The 19561-nt window shown below is 38.7% G+C and overlaps 1 protein-coding gene across 2 annotated transcripts in view; it reads left to right on the top strand.

Moving 5' to 3' along the window:
* CNTN3 (contactin 3) overlaps nt 1-19561 on the top strand; it is a 465770-nt gene that overhangs the window by 376165 nt on the left and 70044 nt on the right. For both annotated transcript variants that reach the window (XM_049862422.1, XM_049862421.1), the window contains exons 12-13: nt 8248-8375; nt 11020-11195. In XM_049862422.1, the coding sequence (XP_049718379.1) occupies nt 8248-8375; nt 11020-11195 (304 nt within the window). The remainder of the gene's footprint in view (nt 1-8247; nt 8376-11019; nt 11196-19561) is intronic.

Raw genomic sequence — 19561 nt, 5'->3', positions numbered from 1 at the left:
TCCATGACGCCACTGGTGAGTTTGAACTGCCAGCCGTTTACGTTAGCAGTGAAGTGTGTCCGAATTGTAGTGTTGGCAAAGAATACTGAATATACCGTGGGCTGCCAGAAGAATGAACAAATCCGTCTTGAAGGAAGTATAGCCAGAATGCTCCATAAAAGCAAGGATGGGGAGACTTTGTCTTATTTACTTTGGACATGTTGTCAAGAGGGGCCACTCATTGGCAGAGGACCAGGCAATGTTTCATACTATGATACAAAAAGTCGCTATGAGTCTGACCCAACTCAACGGCAAATAACGATAGTGTAGCACAAATCGTTTGTGCCACCCATTGACCTTTGGAATTGGAATACTGGACCCAAAACCATCTCTTCTTGCAAGAATTTGACAATAGGGCAGGTTTTGTTAGGATTACTCTTGGTTTGTCATAAAACATGCCATTTGTAGATAGAAGATTGTTTCTGAATTCTGTTTGTTGAGACAACAAAATATTTATTTTAAAAATACTATGTACAAGACAGCAACTTTTGGTAGCTTGTATCATTTAGTGATTTGGGAACTACAGTTGAGAAACAGTTTAAAGAACTTTCACAGAATTACTAGGTGAACCTGGAACTGGATGTCCCTGGGAATCCTGGCAGTAGAGACTGTACCACCTTGTCAGGGTGAGCGCCACAATGAATGAACTCACCGTTATTTTTGTCAAAGTCTGGGGAGGACAAAGCTTAAAGTTTCTCAAAGTGTGCTCTCTATATTAGTAGCACCAGCATGACCTGGGAACTTGTTAGAAATGCAAGTCCTTGGGTCCCATTCAAGACCTAATTTTGTGGTGGGTACAGCAGTGGGGATTTTAATGAGCTCTTGAGGTGACTAGTACATGTTAGAGTCTGAGAACCATTGACTTGTGTTACATTTCTGCCCCTTGACTAGGATTGATAGTCTCACCAAGACTACATATGATAGAGAGAAGAGAATTCCCCACGGGACAATCAGAGTGATGGTTACTAAAGAAAAGGGAGTCAATTCTCGGCACCCAAACAATATTAAGCACCCTCCACATACATAGTGGTTCCATTTGATAAACATAAATATCTCACATATCCCTTGAGTTGATGAAATTCCTCTTATGCAATGTAAGCATTTTAGCATTATGTTTGACGTGGCATCTGTTCTAGGGCTTCTGTTGCCTAAGTAGAAGGACACCCATTGGAGTAACACTTTGGCCTTACTTCTCCCCCTCCCCAGAAGAAGTATCTGACTTGTGAGTTAGGATGGAGACCTTAACATTGTAGCTCAGCCCCTGCTCCCCCCGACTCTTTCACCAAACCAGTTCCTGTCAAGTCAACTCTAACTCATGGCTATCCTATCTGTGTCAAAGTAGAGCTGTGCTCCATAGGGTTTTCATGCCTGTGACCTTTTGGAAGCAGATCACCAGGCCTTTCTTCTGAGATGCCTCTGGGTGGGTTTGAATCGTAGGTTAATAGTTGAGCATTTAACCTTTGCATGACCTAGGGACTCCCCTGCCTGCTTGTTTTTTTTGTTAGAGGCCATCAAGTTGGTTTCAACCCATAGCAACTCTGTGTACAACAGAAGAAAACACTGCCCAGTCCTGTGCCCTCCTCACAATCATTGCTATGTTTGAGCCCATTGTTGCAGCCACTATGTCAGTCCATCTCATTGAGGGTCTTCCTCTTTTTTTGCTGACCTTCTACTTTACCAAGCATGATATTCTTCTACAAGGACTGGTCCCTCCTGGTAATATGTCCAAAGTATGTGAGACGACGTCTTGCCATCTTTGGTTCCAAGGAGCATTCTGGCTGTACTTCTTCCAATACAAAATTGTTCACTTCTTTCAGCATTCCATGGTATATCCAATATTCTTCACCAACACCGTAGTTTAAAGGCATCAATTCTTCTTCGATCTTCATTATTCATTGTCCAGCTTTCACATGCCTATGAGATGGTTTAAAATACTATGGCCTGGGTCAGGCACACCTTAGTCTTCAAAGTGACATCTTTGCTGCCTGCCTGTAGAGAGTGCACATCTTGCTGTCCTCATAACCATGCCATAAAGGAGCTTGCCTTTTGTGGAAGGCCTGTGATTGTCCTCCTGTGCCCAGGAGGTTAAAGCTGCCTAACACTGGGATGAAGTATTAGAAAACCAGTGTTGCTCAAGCAAGCAGTTTTGCATCACCTTTATCTGTAATATAAAAGTAAAGCTGAGATTCTGATTTTCATTGATGTGACTCCTAAATCTATCACTTGGGCAGGGAAAAATTATATCAGTCTTCAACTTAGTAGTTATTTCCTTTGAGGTTTCCTTTTAACACATGAGCCATCTGGTAATTGTTTATTTTTCTTGTTATTTGTTCACTACCTCAAACGTCTAGTTATTTCTAACTTTTGCAGACACTCTATTGTGTAAAGATGCAAATGTATCAAATGAATTATTTCCTGGGCCCCATGAATTACTTACATGGCCAGTTTTATATAATCATTCAAACGGAATTCTGTTTCTGAAGTCTTCCCTCCTATAGGTCTGAGTCCAATTTAGAAGGAAATGCTACTGAGTCATTGTCCTAAAAATGAATGCAGCTCCAAATGTATTTGCCATGATAGATATACATTTGGGAAGATTTTGTAAAAGCGAAGGAAATGGTTCTTTATTGTTGGTTCTCTTCATATGAAGTGTCTGCTGCATGTAATGTGTCCAACAAAATAACAAAGCCAGGTATTATTAGCCGTGTGCTTACTCAAAGATAAGATAATTAACTGCTGGTTCCTCCCCACCCTGCCCGTCTTTTCCTTGGAGATTTTCTAACCAGTAAATCACTAACCTAACACTGTTGAATTTTACAGAAAGAAAGCCCCAAGTGGTACAGCTAAAAGAATAAAAATTCTAATATCATTTCCTAGATACTGTTTGCAGATTATCTTTGAACTCAAGGGGAAAAGTTATTTAGCCAAGCAGGTGAGAGGAGTTGTAGATGAAAACGTACACCCTCTTCTCCTTTTCTCTGGCATGTATTTTCTCATGCATTTTCGTCAATATATATTTGCTTTTTTAACTGTCATTATTTATCTGATAACATATGCCTTGTGAGTACTTTTCTCTGCCAGCTAATTGTAAGCATCCGTCTCTTTATCCGTGTATTCAGACAGTGCCATCCAAAATAGCCTTGTTATTTTCTGTACAGCAGTTTAATCGTTAGGATCTCATGTGATCGCATCTCCACTGAGATGCACATCCTGAGACAATGTAGAACTGCAGCTTGTTTGTTAAAATTTGAGCTGAATAAATTACTGTAATATTCAGAACATACACAGGGGAAAACAGTACTTTTAGAATTCCTGCCTTGTGTGTATAATCCTCCACACTTTTCCCGTTTCAGAACAAACTGTGTTATTATGGGAAACCGTGGTGGCGTAGTGGTTAAGAGCTACAGCTGCTAACCAAAAGGTTGGGAGTTCCAATCCACTAGGAGCTCCTTGAAGACCCTCTGGAGCAGTTCTAGTCTGTCCTGTAGGGTCGCTGTGAGTCGGAATTGACTTGACAGCAATGGGTTTGGTTTTTTTTTTTGGTTTCATGTTAATACGGAAGCTTAAATGTCATCATAAAGTAAATGTCAATGTTGCCTACACAACAGTATACTTTCTGAGCAAACAGGATTTCATGAGAATCATAAATTCAATGCCATCACTGAATTACAACATGGATCATTAGAGCAGCTTAGAGCAATTAAGTGTACTTATCCCAAACTAACCGTGGACTGCACAAAGTTAAGTGAAATAATTAACCTCTTTTACTACAAAAGGGAAGACTAGAGTCACTCATTGTTATCTACATTTTCAGCTCTACCTATTTACAGAAAAACCTGTTCCCAGGAAGCTTAGAAAGCAATTTCATTTATAGTGAAGTGGTATGAAATTTTCACTTTGGATCTCTGTAGGCAGGCATCGGTTATTGAAGGTTTTCTGTTGAGAAACAATTACTCCATCCATTTATTGAATACTGTTTATTTTTATCTTGTGCACAATACCCTGTGGGCCTCTTAGAATTTACTGGAAGAACCAATTTAAGAAGAAAATATCCAATTAACTCAAAATTTTATGATGCCTACAGAATCTGCATTTTTTGAGAGTCAATGTATTTGTTTTGGAGTCTTTGCATGATTCCTAAGGTGTTAGGCCTTGCCTTTGAAGCTGTTCCTCAGCTTGACATGGTCATGAAGACAGGTTTGCTTGTTTAAAGTTCCTAATGCTAACACACTAAAGGATTTCGAGTTCTCCCAATATTTCAAATAGTTCTGTATGTGTAGAGAAAGGTTAGCTGTTATACTAAAATTACAGCGTAAGAAAATATCCGAAAGTACCTGTCTCCGTTTTATGGTACCCAAATCAGAACCTCTAAATTTGAGCTCAATATTTGTTCACTCAACAAAGAGGCACTTTTGGTTGTTTTGGTGCTTGCTAATCTCAGAAACTGATAGATTTCCCAGCTTTTGGGAGCTTCCAATTCTGTCTCCACCCAGTAGTTCGGAAAGGATGAGTTTGCCCCACCATTTAAATGTCTTCAAGATGTTCTGATATCATCTCCCAGCTTTTTTTCTTTATGTATTAAAATCTCCAGCAATATGCAGTTTTTTTTTTCTTTAAATAATAATGATAGGTACACTTTATTGAGTAGTGCTATAGGTCAAGGACTGTTCTTTTGGGGGGTCATGGTCAAAAACCTTTACTGATAGAATTAGCAATCAAAACGAGTTGGAAAGCATCGCTCTTGATTATACTCTGTCCTTCTCTGAGGATTTCTCTCAGTTTCCCCTCTCACCCTCTTCTTCCCTCCCATCATCCCTTCTGTCCTCCCTCTCTCTGTCTTCAGTCTCTCTACTGACTTCTTCCCCCATAGTGCAAGTACATTTTGGTATATTCCCAATTTTCTTATCCTACAAGAGTCATTTATAACTTCATCTGGCCTTCTACGACCTCATATTTCCATATATATATTCATATATATATATAAAATACACACACAAATACATATGTTTGTTGTTGTCATGTGCTGTCGAGTAGATTCTGACTCATAGTGACCCTATAGGGAGCGGATTGCCAGGTCTTTTCTCCTGCAGAGCCACAGATGGGTTTGAACACCAACCTTTCAGTTAGCAGCCAAGTGCATAACCATTGTACCACCGGAGCTCCTACATATATGCATGAATACACTACACACTTTCTGAATCTGTTTCTGTCTTATTCATAAAATCCTCAGTGCCCTTCAACTTGTCTTAATGAATACCCACCGTTCTACCATGACTCTCCAAAGGCATACATTCATGTATTCATGCAATAAGTATTTAATTTATTTATGTAACATCTGTTTTGTCTCAGGTACTGTTCAAGGCTTCAGGAATTTACTGGTGAATAAGGTTGTTGGTTTGAACTCACCCAGCAGGAGAAACATGTGGTGATCTGCTCCCATAAAGATCATAGCCTAGAAATCCCTTTGAGACAGTTCTATTCTGTCATATGGGGTTGCTCTGAGTCAGAACTAACTCAATGGTACAAAAAACAACAATCTAGGCGCCAGCCCTGTCTGCAGAGATTTTACAGTCTACTAGAAGGGGAAAGCATTAATTAGATAAGCATGCAAATGTATAATTTGCAAGTTGCCAAGTGCTATAAAGAAAGCCGAGAAGGAGTTTTGATCAAATACAGGAAGACCTAGTTCAGCCCATGGGGTTTAGGGAAGTGACAGAAATCTGAAGAATGTGGACAATTTAACCAGACATAAGGAATGGCTTTTGTAGAGGCCCTCGAGGCAAGAGGAAGAATAAAAACCCAAAGAAACCTTTTGTGACTGGAGAAAAGCAAGTGCAGGATAAATTTATGAAGCCATATGAGATTAGAGAGGGTCCAGTGCCTGATTGTAGGATAGGAGTCAGACTTAGGATACAGGATGTCAGAGAAAGGGGGTCTAAGTTAGAATTTTGCAGGTAAAGAAGAGGGATTATATGATCTGATTTACATTTATTAGAGTTTACTCTGCATGTTTCTCAAATCTTCCAGTCTTTGTATCCAAAGTTTGCATTCATTTTTACTTATGAAGCCTACAGGGCTTCATTTTTTCAGTTATTATTACATACTGTGTAAGATAATCTTTGTTCTCTGACAAGTTAAGATATAAAGAATTTTTCCTTAAAGTCCTTTGATCAACTCTTAGAGAAAAGTGATCAGCTTTCATTTCATAACCAAAAAAGTCAGGTTTTCCTAATGGAAATCAGATATAGCTCCCTTTTTATAGCTATCTGGGGAGGAAGTTCTTGCAGCTTTTAATCCTTCTGCCTAGTTCCTCAAATTGAAGTATGATACTATGTGTTTTTTAATTGGCTTTTAAGGCCATTGTTCTCATATCCTTTTGTTTTAAATACAACTTGATGCACGCATACAACAGATTATACAAACAACAGACATTCATGGATGGCTCAACCCAGCATCACGAACAGATTCCAGTGTGCTAGCTTGAATCCACTATAACCTTCTCACTCAGGATCTTATAACCAGAATACAAGGTGAGAGACAGGAGATTTAAGGCGATACACATATCAGGAAACCCCGGTGACGTAGTAGTTAAGTGCTATGGCTGCTAGCCAAAAGGTCAGCAGTTCAAATCCATCACTCCTTGGAAACTCTATGGGGCAGTTTACTCTGTCCTATAGGGTCACTATGAGTCGGAATTGACTCGACAGCAATGGGTATGGGTACACACATATCACGTACATTGTTGATACAAGTAACCAAATACTTGTCACACACCTGAAAATCTTGCAACAAACCTGATAATATTTAGAGATTGAATTGAGACCTTCCACTCCAGGCTAATGCCATCTGAATCTTTCCTGTCTATTCTGGTGAACAGCCCAAACGTTTGAGGTGTTTATTGACCATAGTTCACGTATAAAAGATCATGCTGACGCTGGGGTTATGAACCTTTTAAGAAGTTTATCATCATTTGAATAGATATGACTCTCACGTATCAATGATATGAATCATAGATGATAACAGGCATTCTAAGTGGCAAGTGCATTGCATGAAGAATGATGATTTTAGGAATTCATATAGTTATGGGTTGACAAGTTGGGTTGTAAAGATAGAGGAAATGGACTGATAGGTTAGCCCCTTCTCATTCTTCTTCTAAGTTCAGATGTCACCTCTCTTGAGAAGATTCTCTGAAGCGCCTAGTATGGTAACAATGGCTAAAGTAGTACTCTATTATATTCCCCTATCTCCTTCAGAGTACCTCTGAACAACCTGAAATTATCATATTTATTTATTTAGTTGCTTGTTGTATATGCCACCCACCAGAATATCATTCCCATGAAGGTAGGGACTTCTGTCTTGCTCACAATATGCCTGACAACTGTTAATGGACTCATTATATAAAAAACAAAAAACAAACCAAATCTGTTGTAGTCAATTATGACTTATGACAACCTCATGTGATACAGAGTAGAACTAAGCTCCATAGGGTTTCCTTTGCCTTAATCTTTATGAAAGCAGATTGCCAGTCTTTTCTTTTTTCTTCCTTAATTAATTAGTTATACTATAGGGTCGTTATGAGCCGGAATCGACTCAATGGCAGTGGTTTTTTTTTTAATACTAAAGCTTTAAGGACTTTATGTATATGCTCAGAAATTCTCAAGTTATGTTCATTTTGGTTCCCTGGGTTCTTTGCAATAAATCTCAGGTGACCATGCAAAAGTTCTTTTGCAAAATTTGGGTTTTGTTTGGGTCAGGTGTAACTGTCCTAATTCATAATGAAATGCAAGCAAATTTCTTATTTCTCATATACTATTTAAAATTTAAGGGAAATTTTGTCATGTCAACTTTTAATTTTCTCCAAACTGATAAAGCCAACCCATGAGTAATATACCACACCATATGTTTTTGGAAAACATTTCACACTTCTTTGATTTGATAAGGCAATCCCAAAATTAGGTGCAATGTTAAGTAATGCTGTTAAGTAATGCTGCTTAAAAATATCATGTTTGAATTGTTGGAGTATCTTTTCTCACTCAGCTGTGTGTGTGTGAGTTTACTTTTAATTTTCTTTGTTTCCAAGAAAGCTAAGGCTAGTTTATCATGCCTTAAAAATATTAGCTTAAGGCCACTTACCCTATAAAAAGCTTGCTATTTATTTGGAAAAACCCACTATTATATGTTTATTTGTCTAATTTATATTTCTTTTAGAATTTCTTTTTTAAAGGACAGCGGACTCAAAATAACCAATGTGACTAAAGCTGATGTTGGATCTTATACCTGCATAGCGGAAAACCAGTTTGGGAAAGCAAATGGCACAACACGTTTGGTTGTTACAGGTACATGCATTTCTTAAAAGCTCCTTCACTTAGGAATACTGCTGATGATATTATTAAGGTCAAAGAAAGTGTGTGTTTTTCATAATATGCAGTTTCCTATGAAGGTAGAACTGGTGTTTGCACTTGTGTTATTTTTAAGAGGTAAAAAAAAAAAAAATCAAGAGTACAATTCTTAATGTTTCTTTAGCACAGCACAGTGTGTACCTAGGAACAATTAGTTACTGTGCTGTGATGAAGGGCAATAAGAATTACTAATAGCAAATGCTGATATTGAATTTTATTTTATGCTCTCCTATTATGTCATGTCCTTTAGGTATACTTTTTCATTATCTTTGATTTTTTTTTTGGAGATGCTAGAGCCCATGGAATAATCCTTGATATCAGCAAGCATTGCTTAGAGTGTTAGATATACTTTATTCATTTGTTCATTCACAAAAAAAATTTGAGCACCTACTATGGCCCAGGTGCTTGAGCTGTATCAGTTAACTGACAGATACTGCCCTCCTAGATCTTACAGTCTACCAGAGGAAGAAAGAACATAAGAAATAGGAGTAGTAAATCAGTTAATTATTAGAAGGAAAAAATTACAAATTGAGAAAGTAAAGAGGAGTGTATGGAGAAAGGCAAGCTGGAGCATGATGTGGGTGATCAGAGTAGGGCTCATTCCAGAGGAGGAATTTGAACAAAGATTTACTGGACATGAAGCAGTGAACCAACAGCTTTCTAGGGAGCAATCACATTGGGGCCTTGAAGACCATTGCTAGGACTGTAGGCCTTCGCTGGAATGAAAAGTGGAACCGATGCAAGGTTTTGAGCAAGAATGACATGATCTGGAATACATTGTTAACGGATGACTCTAGCTGCTGTGTTGAGAACAGACTGTGGGGAGCCAAGGGTGGAAACTGGGGAGGTCTCAGAGGCCATTGCGGGATTCTAGGCAGGAGGTGATAATGGCCCAAATGAAGGGAGCAGCAGAGGAGTGGAAGAGAAGGGATCAGACTGCATATATTCTATATGTAGAGTCACCAGGATTTACTGACAGATTAGATTCGAGGTCCAAGAGAAAGAAAGGAGGCTGCAGGGTGTTTGGTGAGCTTAGATGGGAAAGGCTGGAGACTAGACAGGTTTGGAGAGAAAGACGATCAGGGGTTCAGTTTTGGAGGTATTACGTTTGAGATGTTTATTGGATTCAGTGTTCATAAAGCAGACCAGGGTATTCTGTAGTAAAATACTTTTGCTCATGCTGCAAGTCCACAGTGGCTCCTCACTCAGGAATGAAGGTTCCAGTACCTCCACCATCTGACGTGTTGCCTGTCACCCTAGAAGGAAGAAGAAGACAAGTATGACTGCCCGTTAGTTCTTCCAGATGTCTGCCTGCCAGTGCCATGCATAACTTCTGATTATACTCATGACTATGCCAGAATTCAAAGGGGTTAAGAATTTACTTCTACTCTGCTCTGGAAGAGGAAAATGGGAAATAGTGTTGAACAACATTAATATCTCTCACAACACCCAAGTGGAGCTGTTGAGTAGGTATGAATTTGCATTTGGGGAGAAAGGTCAAGGATGGAGACAAACATTCAGGAATTATTAGGACTAGATGAAATCACCAAGACAGTGATGAATACAGAGAATAAAAAAGACCAAGGACTAAGCTTGAGACACGGTAACATTATGAAGTTTGAGAAAAGAAAGGAACCATAAAAGGAGACAGAAATGGAGTGACCAGCATGGTAGGAGAAAAGAAAGAGTGTGATGTTGCAGAAACTAAGTAAAGAAAATGAGTAAGGAGAAGACCGTGATCAAGTGTAGCAGATGCTGCTGAGGTCGAGTAAAATGAGACCAAAGATTCATCATTGGGATTAGTGGAAGGGTTATTGGTGACTTTGATGAGAGCAGGTGGTTTGGGGGTGGGGGAAACCTGACTGGAATGGGTTAAAGAGAGAATTTAATAGAGGAATAGCAGACAACATATATAGATGACTCTTGAGGACTTCCGCTGCAACACGGAGGAAAGAAACGAGGAGGAGCTGTGGAAAAGTGGCATCCTCAGAAGTTTAGTTCACTATGAATGGAAGGGCTATGGGGATGACAGGGAGAAGGCAATGTACATATAGACACTTGCACTGGGGGAAGTAACAGGCATGAAGTAACACCTTAACGTAGTATTCCTTTTTTGTTTTGTTTTAACCATTCTAACTATCTTTTGTGTCTTTCAAATCCATGGTAACCTTAAATGTTTGGGCCTATTTCTTATTTATGTTGGTAGTATTGTATTTGCCAGTCATTCAAAGTTGGAGAAAACACAGTGGTTTCACTTTCTACCCCTGTATTTCACAAAACTAAGTTGAAATTGGTTTCGTAATAGTCTTATGACCACTGTTTACAGATGACTTTGATATTTCAACTCAGGTATTCTCATTCGTGTAACAAGAATCTGTGGATCCAATGAAATGTGTAATAGCTCTGCATCAAATTGTCTATACTTTAACCTGGTAGCCTGTACTTATATGTGTGTGTGTGTGTGTACATGTGTATATATGAACACACACACATACAGTGATTAACAATCTGGCTGTGTAAATTGTTTTCCTCACAGTAAAAATGCTATAAGTTTCACTTTAACAATTTTTTTCCCCAATAGAACCAACGAGAATAACTTTGGCACCTTCAAACATGGATGTCTCAGTTGGCGAAAGTGTCATTTTGCCTTGCCAGGTACAACACGACCCCCTGTTAGACATCATGTTTACCTGGTATTTCAATGGGGCCCTCACAGATTTTAAGAAAGAAGGATCTCACTTTGAGAAAGTCGGTGGGGTAAGTTGTAATGCTTTCTTTATGCTTCTTAAATTGTGTGGTGCTCTGATACCTTGTCTCTAAACAAACATCTGACACATAGGCGATGCTGGAGAAATGTTGGTTAAATGAGTAATAACAGACACTCTCAATTCTGTTGTGATCTAATGTTATTTTTTATAATTACCAGAAAGTGTGCACATTTACTCTGACCTATAATTTATAATTTTCGTTAAAGTTATGCATGGAAACGCCAGTGATATAGGGTTTAAGACCTACGGCTGCTAACCAAAAGGCCGGCAGTTCGAATCCATCAGGCACTCCTCGGAAATTGTACAGGGTAGTTCTACTGTGTCTTACAGGGTTGCTATGAGTCAGAATTGACTGAACGGCAGCAAGTTTTTTGTGACTTGGTGGTGCAGTGGTTAAGCACTTGGCTGCTAACCAAAAGGTCAGCAGTTTGAACACAACAGCCGCTCTGCAGGAACAGATATGGCAATCTGATCTGATTCCAAAAAGATTTACAGCCTTGGAAACCCTATGGGCAGGTTTAATCTATCATATAGGGTTGCTATGAGTCCGAATTGACTTGATGGTTGTGGGTTTTTTTGAATGGGTATGTTTGTTTATATTAAAAGTTATTATTATTCATGATAATTTTGTTTTTAGTATCCCATGGAAGGGACACTTTTCTTATACAGGTTTTTACTTTCCATGTGACCTATTTATGATGAAGTGGGAGGGAAGTCACAACTTGTTAAACACCCCCTATGTATCAGGCCAGGTACTTCATCCCCAGGAATGCTCACAGTAGCACTGGACATTCCTAGTAAGAATCTCCATTTCACAGATACACAAAATGGGGATTAGAAGAGTATATGAACTTGCCCAGGGTCACGCAGCTACTTAGTGGTGGAGCTTATATTCAAGCTTAGACTTGCGTGTCCCCAAAGTTTAAGTGCTTTCTAATGTTCTGTTCTCTCCCCTCAATTATGATGGTCCTATGTGAGAAAAAAATTGTAGATTTGGAGGAAAAGTTGACCCTTTCTGTGGATTTGTTTAAGAAGACTCAGTGCTGGGAAACCAGACAGCCTTTACAGCCCATGTCACATCTGTGAATCCAGATTGAAAGCCAGTCTCCTTTGCAGGCTGTTTGCATTGACTCAGGTATTTCTTCATTAAGCTTGGCTAAGATGTCAGGGGCTGCTTAGTCAAGTCTGGATTTAGCATGTAAGCTTCCCTAAAGAAGAAAACCATATGATGGGCAGCACATATATAGTCATTCAATAAAGACCTATTAAAAGTATGTATGTGTACATAAGGAGCCTGGTGGCACAGTGGTTAACCACTTGGCTGCTAACTAAAAGGTTGGCGGTTGGAACCCACAAGATGCTATGTGGGAGAAAGATGTGGCAGTATGCTTCCATAAAGATTTACAGCCTTGGAAACCCTTTGAGACAGTCCTACTCTGTCGTATAGGGTCGCTATGAGTCAGAATTAATTTGACGTCAGCATATTATACGTGTATCAAAAAAAAATTTTTTTTTTATACAACGTATTAGGATCCTATGCAATTTGAAAGGATGCTATTTTAAAAGAAAAAAAAATGAAGATGTTTAGATACCTAATTACAATTAAGTACAATTTCAGTAACCATTTCTGTTTTCAACCATCTGCCTAATTCACATTTTTTAGAGGTCCGAGCTTTGAATTGTTCTGACCAGTCCCAGGCTTACCAGAACTTCCCCAGTTTCTACCACCCTTTAGCATTTCTGCTAGTATTGCTTTAAATGCTAATCAAAAAAAAAAAACTTGTTATTTTAATCCAACAGGAAAAGACACATGCTGGTACTCTCAGTCAGCTCTCTACTCCATAGTGAGGGTCTTCTGTCATCTACCTTTCCCTGGGCAGGTGGCAAGGGAAAGGACAAAAGACTGAAATGATACCTTCATAAAATCCCCTTTACCAATCTGCAGAAGGCTTCTCCTCTAAACCAGCTGTACTTTTAATTTTAATTATTAGACATAGAATTTCATTGGAAACATTAGTTACCTTTGTTGAATATTGTAGATAATTACCTTTAGGCTTTATCAGCTGGTCTATAAGCTGTTGATAATATCTTACCCAACTCAGTGCCCTCCATCTTTGTTAATGCTAAGTAAATACACATTAGAGGAATGAAAGTCCAAAGTAGTTTGATTCTAATCAAACAGTCTCTGGGAAATACTCACTAAGACTGAGTTGGATTTTCACTTTCTGTAAAAGGGGCTTAGAGTTAGGAATATCCGAGTTTATAATGTAATTTAACTACTCGTGGTTTATGCAGCCCTGAAAAAGTTCTTCGTAAGGCATAAAGTCATTGCTGTACAAGAAGCAGGTATCTGAAACGTGAAATTTCATAAATTAATGCTATCGCTTGCCAATTCTGTCCTTTTCCTAACATGCTAGTTCATGGCCTATGAATTTGTTTTATTGACTTGTGCCATTAGTAACTTAATATTGTCCAATCAGTATAAAACGGTAAGCCGTACAAAACGACATTACCCTCAAGCACAGGCAATTAAGTAAATGGTTTTTCTGTTGCATGAGAAGGGAATCATATAACAACCCTTGTTCTCTGATTGTGTATTCATTGCAGCACTCACATTAATAACTAAAAAGTCTGCTTATCATTTATCTCAGTATGTTCATGAATATACCCCCTGTTTTCAAAAGCAACAAGATGCAAGGGAGGAGACTGGTAAATGGGAAAGTTGCTTCAAGAAGTGGATAGTAAGAGCCTCATTTATAAAATGGGAAGGGTGGTTTAGATCATGGAAAGTCCAGCTCAGTCTTTTCAACCAATTCTGTTAGTTATCTTTGGGACTATATGAGGTATTCAGTACTCATTTGTGAGTTTTCAAAAACACACAGCTTTAGGGAAAAATTCAGAAGCTTAAAAAGCTGAAACAAATCTCTTGTGTCGACTTGAACATCATGGCAAACGAGCGTGATGACAGTAGACATAGTAAGAAAAGTTTAGTAAAACAAATTGGCACATCACAAAGGAGAAATATGGGTCCAAAGACAGGCTTCAGCCTGTGCCTAATGAACAAATCAAAGTCATAAAATCAAGCCAGCTGTAAAAGGCTTCCTCTTAAGCCTACTGGTTGCCAAGCAAATCTCAGTAAGAGGCACCATAGTGAAGTTAACTAAAAAAGTGGGGGATTTGTGTTCAGATACACATAAGCTCTAGACACTGTTGTAAGATGATGACAGTAGGTGAGTCCAGGGACGGATTACCCAATAAGCAAGATAAGCACATGCTTAGGGCATCAACAAAACAGGGGCACCAGTTGTCCAAAGATCCATGGATGCCAAGAGGACAGGTCACAAGGAAAAGTGGGCACAAATTTCTTGGCAGAGACAAGTGAATGCTTCCAGCATTGCATGTTTGTTGAAACATCTCAATTGGTACTCTTCCAATTCCTGGAACCTTGTTTTTTGCCAATGCCTTCAGTGCAGCTTTTTCCGTCGATACCATCAGTTCTTGATCTTATGCTGCCTCCTGAAATGATTGAATGTTGACCAATTCTTTTTGATACAGCGACTCTGTGTATTCCTTCTGTCTTCTTTTGATGCTTCCTGTATCATTTAATATTTTGCCTATAACCCAAAACCCGTTGCCATCAAGTCAATTCTGACTCATAGCGACCCTATAGGACAGAGTAGAGCTGCCCCATAGAGTTTCCAAGGAGTGCCTGGTGGATTCGAGCTGCCGACCCTTTGGTTAGCAGCTGTAGCACTTAGCCACTATGCCACCAGGGTTTCCATTTTGCCTATAAAAAAATAAATTTTTTTATTTTTTATTTATTTATTTTTTTGCCTATAGAATCCTTAAATATTGCAATTCAAGCCTTGCATTTTTTCTTCAGTTCTTTCAGCTTGAGAAATTCTGAGCTAGTTCTTCCCTTTTGGTTTTCTAATGCCAGCTCTTTGCACTTTTCATTATAATACTTTGTCTTCTCAAGCTGCCGCTTGAAATCATCTGTTCAGCTCTACTTCGTTTCTTCCATTCGTTTTAGCTGCTTTAAATTCAAGAGCAAGTTCCAGAGTCTCTTCTGACATCTATTTTGGTCTTTTCTTTCTTTCCTGTCTTTTTAATGACCTTTTGCTTTCTTCATGTATAGTGTCATTGACATCATCCCACAACTCGTGTAGTCTTCAGTCATTAGTGTTCAATGTGTAAAATCTATTCTCGTGATGGTCAGTCTCTAAATTCAATAGGATATACTCAAGGTCATATTTTGGCTCTTGCGGACTTTTTTTAATTGTCGTCAGCTTCAACTCGAACTTGCATATGAGCAGTTGATGGTCTGTTCTGCAGTTGGCCCCGGCCTTGTTCTGATGATATTGAGTTTTTCCATCATCTCTTTTCACAGATGTAGTCAACTTGAACTCCTGTATATTCCATCTGGTAAGGTCCCTATAAATGTCTAGATACCTTGATATATAATATGTAATTGTGCATACATTGGTAAGAGTGTATACAGTCACACATATATACTTTCATTTCACATATACATAGTTATAAGACTCAAGCCCAGTAATATATGTTGTTGTTGTTGTTAGGTGCCATCGAGTCGGTTCCAACTCATAGCAACCCTATGCACAACAGAATGAAACACTGCTAGGTCCTTACAATCATTGTTATGCTTGAGCTCATTGTTGCAGCCACTGTGTCAATCTACCTCATTGAGGGTCTTCCTCTTTTTTGCTGACTCTATACTCTGCCAAGCATGATGTCCTTCTCCAGGGACTAATCTCTCCTGACAAGATGTCCAAAGTATGTAAGACTCAGTCTCGCCATCTTTGCTCTAAGGAGCATTCTGGTTGTACTTCTTCCAAGACAGATTTGTTCGTTCTTTTGGCAGTCCATGGTATATTCAATATTCTTCGCCAACGCCACAATTCAAAGGTGTCAATTCTTCGGTCTTCCTTATTCATTTTCCAGTAATATATATACAGTAACATTTTCTCATATTATTGTCAGCTGCCATCAAGTCAGTTCTGATTCACGATGACACCATGTGTGCAGAGTAGAAATGCTCTGTAGGGTTTTCAATGCTGTGACCTTTCAGAAGGAGATCACCAGGCCTTTCTTCTAAGGTGGCTCTGGGTAGTTTTGAACTGCCAACCTCTCGGCTATTAATTGAGCACTTAACAAGTCATCTGTACCACCCAGGGACTCCTAACGTTTGGTCATTCCACATTTAACAAAGCAAGTTCAACTCAGCCAAATGCACTCAGCCAAAACAGAGAGAGAGAGAGAAAGAGAGAGAGAAAGAGGCAGGGGAAGAGAGAGAGACAGGAGAAGGGAGAGAGATACATCATTATTGACCCCAGGATAATATCTTTCTTTCACTACTTTAACTTAGAGATTAGCTCCAACTAACAGGAAAAGGGGGGCAACAGTCCAAAGTTCAAGAGAAACAAAAGAACACTATTGACTGAGAAGCATCTAAGGACTTAAAAAAAAAAAAAAAAACTTAAAGCCTGGCAATTTAAGATTTAAGGGATACCAGGGTCACCTTGAGTTGGAATCAATTTGACAGCAACTGGCTTGGTTTTGGGGTTTTATGGATAATTCTGACTTGCCTAATAAACTTACTTTTGAACTGAAACATCCAATATGATGGGGACACACTGAATGTAAAAACTTTTGAACTTCAAACATCCTATAGGATGGAAGTTCAATATATAGTGTAGAATGTTGAAACTGATATACTTTGATATACCTGATGTGGTATGGGTGTTTAAGGAATGAAAAATGTCTAGAGCCAAGCTATAAAGCTTTGCAAACATTTTGTGGAATTGAATCTATGATGAATTAGAATGTGTGGATAAAAGTCACTGGAAGCAATAAGAAGTTTAGCTGTGACAACAAATCTGCCATTCGCTTAACTGGCTCACTTCAATATGATTTATCTCCCACAGGCCATAGTCTCACTCTAGTTGTGGCAGCTTCTCGTGAGCTTGAGGCTTGATGTATTTTCCAGCTCTTGAAAGTAGAAAAGAATATCCTTGAAAGCGATCCTTGTGTGTAATAATATGATATGGTCACTTTGAATTGATTGATTTCACGGAATTATTTGTGTGTAAAGACTGGACATTTGAAAATAACACTTCTATCACAATAGAAAGAGCCTTGGTGGCACAGTGGTTAAGAGCTTGGCTGCTAACCAAAAGGTTGGCAGTCCGTATCCACTAGCCACTCCTTGGAAACCCTATGGGGGCAGTTATGCTCTGTCCTATAGGGTTGCTGTGGGTTGGAATTGACTTGACGACAATGGGTTTGGTTTTGGTTTATTAGAATATAAAACTATGTAAAAGATGATATGTGTATTTTAAATCTGAGGCAGAGCACTAATCTGACCTGAGACAAAGTACTTATTCCAAAAACTACTTGTGGTAATACTCTGATGTTTTTTTTTTCTAAATACGGTTTATATTTTGGAGAAGTTTTAGGTGTACAAACAAATTGTGCATGAGGTACAGAGCCTTCATGTACCTTCTGCTCACAGTTTTTCCGGTTATTAGCATCTTACATTGGTATGTTATGTTTGTTACAACTGATGAACCAATACCGACACATTATATTTAACTAATGTCCATAGTTTACATTAGGACTCATCAGTCAGTCTGATGGGTTTTGACAAATGTGTAATATTACATGCCCACCATTACAGTATCCTACAGAATAGTTTAACTTCCTGAAAAATGCCCTGTACTCCACTTATGAGTCGTATTTGAATTGATGGCAATGAGTTTGGTTTTTTTGGTATAGATGTGCCTGTTCCGTATATTTCATATAAATGAAATCATATAATATGTGGTCTTTTAAGACTGGCTTCTTTCATTTAGAACAGTGTATTCAAGGTTCATCCATGCAGTATCAGTACTTCATTACTTTTTATTGTGGAGTAATATTCCCTTTTATAGATAAACCACATTTTGTATATCCATCAGTTCATGAACATTTGAGTTGTTCCACTTTTTGGCTGTTATTGATAAAGGCACTATGACTATTCACTCACAAGTTTTTGTGTGGACTTATGTTTTCATTTCTCCTAGGTATATACCTAGGAATAGAATAGCTGGATAATATGCTAACTCTGTGTATAACCATTTGAGGAACTGCCAAACTGTTTTCCAAAGTGGCAGGACCATTTTACATTCCCACCAGTAGCATACGAGGCTTCCAATTTCTCCAAATCCTGGCCAACACTTATTATTATCTGCCTTCTTTATTATGGCTGTGATGGTGGGTATGAAGTGGCATGTAATTGTGGTTTTGACTTGTATCAGACTAATGGCTAATGTTGTTGAACATTTTTGCATGTGCTTATTGGCCATTTGCATATCTTTGGAGAAATGCCTAGTCAAGCCCTTTGCCAATTTCTAATTGAGCTATTTGTCTTTTTATTATTTATTTGTAATTCATGCTGGCTTAGATTTTATACTCCAATTTCAAGAAAGAAAGCCTTTTCATTTGTAAGACATAATATTTAATTCTAACACTTGATTGATCTGAACATGAATAACAATGTGAAGAATGGATGGTTTGTTTTGTGTAATTTAAAATTTTAAATTCAGAAGGGTCCAAAAATAAGTGGTGCCTCCCAGTCCTTACAGCCAATAGCATTGGGTGCCCAAAGTCTGGCTGCAATACCTACTCACCTATGCACTCTAGGGGACCAAGGATGTGCCTCCACCAGGCACTCAGTGGCAGCTGTCAGCCCCCTACTTTCCTTAGCACATAACCCCATACTGCAGCCAGATACCTGTTCCTGCTCCAATCACCCGTACATAGCCTGGCCTGTCTAGGATGGTAGGTGAGAGCCTCCACCACATGCTTAGTGACCAATGACCTGGATGCCTGAGCTAAATCCCCACAAGAAAAGTAAATGGACTTCTGGGCTCACACATCTAGTAGCAGCTCAAACCACCTGGTGACCGGACATAAGAGTTTAAAGACACCAGTAATCAAAATACTTCACACGCCTAGCCTATTTGGGCATATGTGCAGCTGTACAAGAGCAGAATGACAAATTTAACAGGCTGCTAGAATCCATAGCGAGGCAGCAAATAGAAATGCAAAAGGTTACAATAAAACTTCAGAATTAGGCAACTCAATAGAAAGTCAAAGGAGTAGAATTGAGGCAATGGATGCCAGAACTAGTGAGATTGATGATAAAGCACTTGACACCAACTTATTTGAGGAAAAATCAGATAAAAGAGTTTTAAAAAATGAAGAAACCCTAAAAATTATGTGGGATTCTATCAAGAGGAATATCCTACGAGTGATTGGTATACCAGAACAGGAGGGATAACAGAAAATACAGAG

This window comes from Elephas maximus, chromosome 20, assembly GCF_024166365.1.
Source record: "Elephas maximus indicus isolate mEleMax1 chromosome 20, mEleMax1 primary haplotype, whole genome shotgun sequence".
Classification (NCBI taxonomy): Eukaryota; Metazoa; Chordata; class Mammalia; order Proboscidea; family Elephantidae; genus Elephas; species Elephas maximus.
This window is presented reverse-complemented; position numbering and strand designations above follow the sequence as displayed.